The sequence below is a fragment of the Mustela nigripes genome, chromosome 5, assembly GCF_022355385.1.
Source record: "Mustela nigripes isolate SB6536 chromosome 5, MUSNIG.SB6536, whole genome shotgun sequence".
NCBI lineage: Eukaryota > Metazoa > Chordata > Mammalia > Carnivora > Mustelidae > Mustela > Mustela nigripes.
In genome coordinates, this window is record NC_081561.1 from 30,095,710 (window position 1) to 30,105,519 (window position 9,810).

General features: G+C 39.8%; 1 protein-coding gene across 1 annotated transcript; it reads left to right on the forward strand.

Annotated features, from left to right (window-relative positions):
* The first annotated feature begins 1,922 nt into the window (after positions 1 to 1,922).
* Positions 1,923 to 6,193, forward strand: LOC132017846 (HLA class II histocompatibility antigen, DR alpha chain). Its single transcript, XM_059399957.1, has 5 exons — positions 1,923 to 2,080; positions 3,929 to 4,174; positions 4,637 to 4,918; positions 5,225 to 5,389; positions 6,029 to 6,193. Exons 1-4 carry the CDS (start codon positions 1,999 to 2,001, stop codon positions 5,377 to 5,379), a joined length of 765 nt encoding a protein of 254 aa, XP_059255940.1. The 5' UTR covers positions 1,923 to 1,998; the 3' UTR covers positions 5,380 to 5,389; positions 6,029 to 6,193.
* The last annotated feature ends 3,617 nt before the right edge of the window (positions 6,194 to 9,810 follow it).

Here is a 9,810-nt window from a genome sequence, read left to right on the forward strand (position 1 = left end):
TTTAGGAGTGTTGGCATTCAGAGTTCTCTCAATATAATGTTCTCTCAATATAGCACAGTGCCAGGGATACCCAGCTCTTGGGCTAAGTTAGCCCAAATTTGATGTCAATGAGAAGACCTCACTCAGGTGCCCTCAGAAATCCCCTCAGACGTAGGAAGCTAGAGTACAGGGACAGGGGACCACGAGCAGTGTCTGGATAGGAACTTCTCTACTGTCTGTCACAGGGAAAGGGAAATGAAAGTATTTTCTAAAGATTCCCAAATTTGGTAATCTCATGAAGAGAACCAATCAGTGTTTTAAAACTAAGCCATATCATAAGTTGCTGAGCAACACCTTGGGTTGAAGATGCTGTTATGACAAGTAAAATATTCTTCTCTAAAGTGTCTCTGAGTTTACCATATATTCAATGAGCCACTTATAAGAACCAAGCAGTATAGTAACAAGCAAAGGGCAAGCATAGAGAAATTATACTTGTTTTTTCCTATGAAAGAGGAGAGGGCAAGCCTAAATCATAGGACCAGACTCTCAGCAGGGAGTGTTACTGTAGAGCTCTCATCTGCCCCACACTTTGTCTCTAAGAAGTGTATTCCTTAACAATCTTAGGGCAAAACTGTTCTGCGTGGGTCTCTTCCAAGTGATCTAGAAGTCTCGTCAGAGAATCTTCAAAGCTCTTAGAGGTGATCAGATAATCGGTAATGTGTAGAGTTTTTTCCCTCATGATTTGTGAGGGGAGCTGTGGAGCAGGATAAGATCTCAGCAAAAGAGCACAGAAAATCCACCCTGAGCATATGTGTCATGACTGATATTAAGCAGTGAACTCATCATCTGATGGGCTGACTCGCTGCCAGGTCTTTCTTCATTGGAAGTATTCAGATTCCAGCCCTGTCTATGTATGGTTTAATTTTTCTTTCTACTGCACTGTACCTTCAGAAACATGAGGGTCAGAGTATCTTAACTTTCAGTTTTCTGAATGGTGAACATTAGAATAAATTCTTAGGATTGAAACTTCAATAATTTATGACATGAGAGCTTTCATAATGTTATGACATGAGAAAAATTATGATAAAGCCCTCCTGCGGGTTATTTTCTCTAACCTTCCCAGTAAAGTGAGCTCTGCCCAATTTAGTCCACCCTATTCATCAATCTGAGTCCTCAAATAAGGGTCCCCAGCAGTCTCCCCCAATCTTTGGTCATATTTAAGATGGTAGGGATTGTAGTCCACTGTTTCCAGTAAACACTACCTATAGCATCTCTACCATCTTTCTCCAGCTTTAGGAGTGTTGGCATTCAGAGTTCTCTCAATATAATGTTCTCTCAATATAGCACAGTGCCAGGGATACCCAGCTCTTGGGCTAAGTTAGCCATCTGGGAGTCTAGGACACTGGAAGACAAACTTAGAGTGTTAAGAATTTTCTGGCGTGTAACTCTGTCATCCACTGCTGCCAAGAATAAGACATTCTCCATAGCATGACAATTTAACTTTTCTTTAGATGATTTGTTGTCCCTTAAATAAACTCCTCAGTTGTCATAATACAGGGGCATAATTGGTCACTAACTGTCATGTAGGGTGTTTCTATTGATTTTATTCTCACTAATGTGAGAATAAATAATAAGCACTAATGTGCTTGAAGTACATCCCTTTCTAGAACCTGGATTGGAATCCAACAGTCTGTGGGTGAATTTTATTTTCAAAAACTTGATTTTTTGCTGTTTCTGTTTAGTTGTGTGTGATTTATTTTTGTTTTGATTGATTGATTGATTAAGAGCTTTACTTGTTTATCTAAGGAATGAAGTGTTTCCTTTACTGACCCTTTACAAGAGCTCTTCCCTTAGCAACAGATGTGTCATCTCAAAACTTTTTCTGATTGGTTTCAGCTCAACCTATTTGAATTTTAATCAATGACCCTACCATACCCTATATTCTCTTTTCTTTTATTCTTGTCAGTTCTACCCTACTCTTAAGCTCTTCTGAGCCCCAACAAATCTCCAAAGAAGAAAATGGCCATAAATGGAGTCCCAGTGCTAGGATTTTTCATCATGACTTTACTGATGGGTCCTCAAGAATCACAGGCTATCAAAGGTAAGTCCTGAGCATAGCAAAACTTGGGATATAAGCTATGAGAGCATTGGAGAAATAGGCTATAAATACTTGCAAGAGTCTTTGGAGTGAAGGAAAATTGTGGCAGGCATCATGTAGTCTAAATCTGAAAGTATTTTTTAAAATGTAGTTTGGAGGATTTCTGCTCTTTTCATAAATTGAAGTCAGTCACATTTAGTTAAGAGGGGAAATGGTATTGATTAATACCATCGACTTTGAGGTAAGTTGACTTAAAGTAGAAATGTTTTCTGAGAGGCAAGCTATTCTCTGTGCTTTAATTTCTTTTTCTGGAAAATTAGTAAATTTTGAAATCTCACATCATTTTGTGGGAATTCAATGAGAAAAAATTTGAGAAGCCCTTGCAACTAGTTCTTAGCCAAATGTATGGTAGTTATTTTTTGGCAAGTGAATCCTGTCAACATATTTTAAGCACAGACATTGTATTGAAGATCACCAGAAAGGGAAATTACCAAAAGCAACATTCTACCCAACAGAGAGCAAGGGCAGGTATGCTGATACCAATTGCATTTAATTTACTTCCTCTTGGGAGAATATCTCCTTCACCACTTCAGTGAATCTATGATCTGTGGTCACGGCTACTTAGTGATTTTCTCAAAAAGGTAGAACTGTGAGTAAGGATGGAGATTCTATTATTATTCTCTGCTATCTTCAGAGCAACTGTTTACTGCTGTGAAGATATATTGAGAAAAAAATATCTTTACCTAGACCAGACTGAACCCCACAAAGTTGTCAGGTACACTGAAAATAGGTAATGCAATAATCCAGCTCCAAAACCCATGACAGCAATTGTAGGTTTCTGTTGCCTAGAAAGAGCCACAAATGGGAACGCATACCTGAAAAAATAGAGGCTCTTCCCTTGGGCTGGAAGGGGAAGCTAGAGATGGCTTTGTTCCTTAAATGCAAAGCAGTTTTTAACATAAAATGCTGATTATAAGCCTGGTGATATCCTAAGAAATTACTTACCTCATCTCATTTAATTCTTTTTAAGAGACAGCATGAATGCACAAGCTGGGTGGGGAGGGGCAAGGAAAGAAGGAGAGAGGGAATCGGGCAGGCTACACACTCAGGGTGGAGACTAACTTGGGGCTTGAACTCAGTATCCTGAGATTATGACCTTAGCTGAAATCAAGAGCTGGACACTTAACTGACTGAGCCACACAGGTACCCCTCATTTAATTCTAAAGATAAATCCAAGCTAGAAGCAAAACCACAAAAGGATATAATGGGAAATATAAGAATATAACAGGAAAACAATATAAGAATATAAAATAATCAATTCAAGAACACTAGGTAAGTAAATAAATACCTAAATAAGAATTAAAGATTTAAGTAGATCCAGAGCTCAAAACCCAGACTTTTAAACAGTGTTTCCCTCCTCTTAATATTACAGTGCTCTGAGAGATGCCCTAGAATTCTTGTTTAACTCTATTTAATACCTGGGAAAATACAGTGAGTGAGCAATACTCTTTTAGGAGCTGCTGCTGGATTTCCAAAGAGGAAAGCATTTCTCAGCTAGTAACATGGAACCTAACAACAGCTTCAAAAGACTCTGGGATTTTTCAGACCCCATTTCCTTCAGTCCACCCTAGTTCCACCCCTTTACTTCTCCCGCCGCACCCCCAGCTCTGTTCAACATGGATATCCTGCACCTGAGCCTTGTCTTCCAGCTTATCCTTGCTCTCCATCACTCTTCCCCTCCATATGGGCATCCCCTTCTACTGCCCCCACCTACATGCTTGTCTCACATCCTGGGTTCTTCTTCCTCTCCCTTCCTGGTTTTCATCCTAACTCTCCTTCTGGCCTTTTCAGAGGACCATGTGATCATCCAGGCTGAGTTCTATCTGACCCCTGACCAATCAGGCGAGTTTATGTTTGACTTCGATGGTGATGAGATTTTCCATGTGGATATGGAAAAGAAGGAGACAGTGTGGCGGCTGGAAGAATTTGGACGCTTTGCCAGCTTTGAGGCGCAGGGTGCCTTGGCCAACATAGCTGTGGACAAAGCTAACCTGGACATCATGATAAAGCTCTCCAACCACACCCCAAACACCAATGGTACCTCCTGCACTCCTAGACTAGGGAATCCTAACTTAGAAATAGATGCTTCAGCTGCTTGTGTTACTTTATTATAACTGACTTCTCCTCCTAGGGGCCTAGGCTCTCCATAAGCAAGTGCCTACTTGTCATGTCACAGACTCAAGAACTTTATATGAATTTATTCCTTTCCTGATGGGCTCACATCTTGTCCCTGCCACCAACAGTCACTCACACAGTCATTGCCCCTAATCGATGCCGGGGGAACCAGGAATGAAATCATCTCCAGTACCTAAAATAACCTTCTATCTCTTATACCATAACACTGGTTCCAGTTCATGTGAGAGAGCATCAGAGATAGGCCTCTGAGACCATGGATGGCACAGATTCTCAGGGCAGAGTTTCCACTGCTTTTTCTGCTTCAGTGGGAGGGAGAGGGACTAGCCTAAGCAGGGAAGGCTAATTGCTGTCCTCTGTCCCCAGTACCTCCAGAGGTGACTGTGCTCTCAAACACCCCTGTGGAACTGGGAGAGCCCAACACCCTCATCTGCTTCATCGACAAGTTCTCCCCACCAGTGATCAATGTCACGTGGCTCCGAAATGGAAACCCTGTCACCACAGGAGTGTCCGAGACAGTCTTCCTGCCTAGGGAAGACCACCTTTTCCGCAAGTTCCACTATCTCCCCTTCCTGCCCTCAGCCAACGATGTCTATGACTGCAAGGTGGAGCACTGGGGTTTGGAGGAGCCTCTTCTCAAGCACTGGGGTATGGACCGTTCTTCGTTCTCCTTTCTTTTATGATTTCCTCCTGTGACGCATGGGTCTGATGCTTTAGGACCCAGAGTCCCCTAACTTGTCCATAACAATTGCTATAATTTCTATTCCTTGTCTTCTCCCATTATTCAGATCTCCTGCTTTTTAATCAGTGTTCCCTTAAGGCATCATTCTGTCTTCCTCTTATTTAATTGATGAATGACTATTCTTTTGACTATGTACTCTACATTTGGTTCTAAGTGCTACTCCATACCACAGTCATTACTTCCATACTATGGTCTGTATTATTTTTCCCCAGAGTTTGAACCACCAACCCCTCTCCCAGAGACAACTGAGAATGTGGTGTGTGCCCTGGGCCTGGTTGTGGGTTTGGTGGGTATCATTGTCGGGACCATCTTCATCATCAAGGGCATGCGCAAGGCCAATGCTGGCGAACGCCGAGGGCCTCTGTGAGGCACTGCAGGTGGGTTTGATGTGGTCAGAGGAAAACATGGATGGAATTACCCAAAGGAAGGAAACAAAGTGGGAAGAAGGATGTGTGATATCTTTAAAGGAAAGTGATAGGAAGGTCATGACTCTTGATTTATCTTTGCTAGGGCAGAATCAGACATTGGAGTCATCTGGTATCCCAAAGCTTTTAGGTCCCAAATTCTTTCCCATACATATGAACTTACACCACAACCTCAGTCTTGGAAATTATCTCCACTACCTAAGGTCATTGTTTCACATCCGATTAGTGAATCAGATGATCTACAAAAGATGTGGGCACTTCCCGGTTTGAAATTCTAGAGGCAGGCCTTCAACTCCAAAATATTACCAGAATTTGACTCATTTGGGTTTAGGGCAGATTCGGTGCATGAAATGAAAATCCCTTGAAGGTCAAGTCCTGCTTTTTGCTTCTCCAATCTGAAAAGTAGCTAAAACTTATAAGGGAAGGTTAAGTCATGGTCTGCTCATTCATACTCACATGGAGAGTAGAGGATGCAATTCATGTGGAAAGGTTGTATTTTCTAGGCAGAGGTCAGATGAATATTTAGAGACTTTTCCCAAGTCTTAAAATAATCATCTTAACTCTTTAGTATCTATGTGTTTCCCATTACAGGCAATGATGTTTCCTAGAGAGAAGATCAAAGAAGAAATCTGCATCAATAGCTTTGTAAACATGGCAATATTCCAACCATTTACCTCGCTGAAGACAACTATTCTTCTACATTGTCCAGATGGTTAGCTATTCTAAGAATAATGATGCCTTCCTTCTCTGTCCAGATTCTGATATCTAGTTATTCCTTGTTTGTTGCCCCTTCTTGGGTCTGTTTGCTTCCATTTTCTACCATCATTTTAATATCACCAGGTAATGCTTCTGGAATAGACCACCCTCCCCAATAGGATCCTGTCTCTGCTATGGAGCCTTGTGAATGTTCAATACAGACATCCCTTCTACACTTATTGCTTGGGTTTCTTCAAACTGTGATTGTGACTTTTTTTAAAACAATAAACTATTTGATGGGTCTGAGATGAAGTTTTGGTGTCTAAGCCAGTTCTTCACAGGGACTAGGGCATATATGTGATTCTTTCACCCTGAAATGTGTGAATGTTGAATGTATGTAGTAAGTTCAGTAAGCAATCTAAAATATCTAGGTTAAGGGCACCTGGAGGGGCTCAGTCAGTTAAATGTTTGACTCCTGATTTTGGTTCAGGTCATGATCCCAGCATAGTGAGATCAAGCCCCATGCAGATTCTGCACTCAGATCTGAGTCTGCTTGAAATTTTATCCCTCTACCCTCCCCCTGCTCATGCTTTCTAAATAATAAATAAATAAATAAATAAATAAATAAATAAATAAATATCCCCCCTCAAAAAGAAATATCTATGTTCATTAAGGCCATGCCTCATTCAGAGCATCTGCAAGTAATCGAGTTGTTATGGTCCAGACCCCCTTTGGAAAACCCTAAAACCCTAGAGTAGAGTTTTTTTTTTTTTGAGAGAGCTCTACTTAGGAATGGTTTCAGAATGTGGTTTTGGTTATTGACCCTCAAGTCAATGATATATCTGGATATTTGATAGAATGAATGACAAAGCCTGGTGTTTAGCCTAAAATACTGAATGAAACCAATAATGGGGAACAAATAGGGGTGGAAAGGGGAGCAGAAGAGAGGAGGATTCATATATGTTACAGGATTTACATATCAGTGGCACCCATTCAGGTTTATTGAAAAATAGGATTGGACACTGTGGATCATCATTACCCATTTTATTAACATGGTCTTTGGTACCTGTTTCATTAACAGAAGAATGGTCTGACTTATTCCTGAATAACCTTGAATTGAATGTGTATCCCTGAGAAGAAAAATCAAGTAAAAAGTGGGAAGTTGGGTGGAATATAACAGTAAAATTGAATGAAAAAATGTTTGCAACATAATGGGTTGTTGTCCATTTTTCTGTGAAACTATTACTTGATATTTATTTTTAACTTATTACCAGAGCTTAACCCAAACCTTGAAGATCAATTATCCTGACAGTTTTGTAGAATGGCAAATAAGGGTTGTTGAACAGGCATAAAATTGGGCTTCATCTTACTCTACATACCTAACAACTCAAACTACCTGATTCCTTTCATGAAAATACTGATGGTAGTTTTTACCGCACTGGGTTATTATAAGGGCAAATGCAAGAAGAGTAATTAAGTACCATGCTTAGTGAACAAAAATATTTATAAATTCCATTATTTTTTCTTAAAATTTTTACTCCTGGATAATAAAAAAATCTCAGAAAGCAGAAACCAAAGCAAGAGGACTTTGAAGGATAACAGAATATGTCATCCCAAAGTACACCATTCTGGCATAAGGATTGTTTTGAGTGGATAAGGTGTTCTCAGGTAATAAAATTGCTGTAGATCGCTTGGTGGTCAAAGAAGGAGTCTATGCTATACCAAATACCTTCTGCTGCTCCTGGATCCACACTGGCTGATATTATAGAGACTCAAATAAGAGAAATTAACAAACAAACCTTTTGGTTCAAACACACAAGTAAGAACTGGTCTGGTTCATGGGAGTCCTGACTAAGAAGCATACTTCTGCCCCCAGTATTCTCCTGATAGTGTTCACTCAAGGGTCTCAAACAAACCCTCACAGCCATTAGCAGTATTTCAGATGGTCTCACTGAGCTTGGAGAGTTAAATATGACATGAACAGTGAGGTGCAAACACCTTTTTTTTTCCTTACTGAGCATATATACAATAATATTTAATAAAATATTAGCAAATTAAACCTACAGTACATAGAAAAGAATAGTAAGTACATCATGACAAAATAGGCTTTATGCCATGAGTGCAATATTGGTTCAACATATGAAAATCTAATATAGTTTGACATATTAAGAATATAAAGATTAAGCCTGATGATTCATAGACCTGTACCCCTAGAGCAAATAATACATTATATGTCAACAAAAATAATTTTAAAAATATACATAAAGATGAAAAACAATATAGTCATGTCAATACAGGCAGAAAATGAATTTCTCAAAATTCATTTTTAAAAGAACAACTAGGAAAGCCTGGGTGGCTCAGTGGGTTAAAGCTTCTGCTTTCAGCTCAGGTCATAATCCCAGGGTCCTGGGATTGAGTCCCACATCGGGCTCTCTGCTCAGCAGGGAGCCTGCTTCCCTCCTGTCTCTCTCTGCCTGCCTCTCTGCCTACTTAAGAGCTCTCTCTGTCAAATAAATAAATAAAATCTTTTTAGAAAAGAACAACCAGTGGAACACCTGGGTAGCTTTGTCATTAGGTGTCTGCCTTCAGCTTAGGTCGTGATCCCAGGGTTCTGGAATCAAGACCTGCATCGGGCTCCCTGTTCAGCGGGAAGCCTGCTTCTCCCTCTACCACTCCCCCTGCTTGTGTTCCCTCTCTCACTGTCTCTCTCTCTGTCAAATAAATAAATAAAACCTTTTAAAAAATAAAAATAAAAGAACTACCAGCAACCAAAAGTAGAAGGTGACTTCCTCACTTTAATAAAGACATCTGTGTCAGTTTATTTCTAGATTTTCTAATCTGTTCCATTGGTCTATATATCAGGAAGTATGATGTCTCCCATTATGTTCTTCTTAAGGTTGTTCTGCATATTTAGGTTCATTGTGATTTCTATGAAAAATCCACAGCAAACATCATTATCAATGGGGAAAAGCTGGAGATTCCCTTAAGATCAGGAACATGACAGGGATGCCCACTCTCACCACAACTGTTTAACATAGTACTAGAAGTCCTAACCTCAGCAATCAGACAATGAAAAGAAATAAAAGAATATAAAAGAAAGAAAGAAGAAATAAATAAAAGAAATAAAAGGCATCCAAATTGGCAAAGAAGAAATCAAACCTTCCCTCTTCACAGATGACATGATACTTTATGTGGAGAACCTAAAAGTAACCCCCAAATTACTGGAACTCATACAGCAGTTTGCTGTGGGTTTGTCATAGATGGCTTTTATGATATTAAGGTATATACCCTATCCCTACACTGTGAAATTTTAATCAAGAAAGGATGTTGCACTTTATCAAATGCTTTTTCTGCATCTATTGAGAGGATCATATGGTCCTCGTCCTTTCTTTTATTAAATGTTGTGTATCACAATGATTGATTTGTGGATTTTGAGCCAATCTTGCAGCCTAGGAATAAATCCCTCTTGGTTGTGGTGAATAACCCTTTTAATGTACTGTTGGATCCTATTGACATACAACAACACAACAATCCTATTGTTGGTAGGAATTTTTGCATCCATGTTCATCAGCGATATTGGTCTGTAGTTCTCCGTTTTGGTGGGGTCTTTGTCTGGTTTTGGGATCAAGGTAATGCTGGCTTCACAAAACGAATTTGGAAGTTCTCCTCCCATTTCT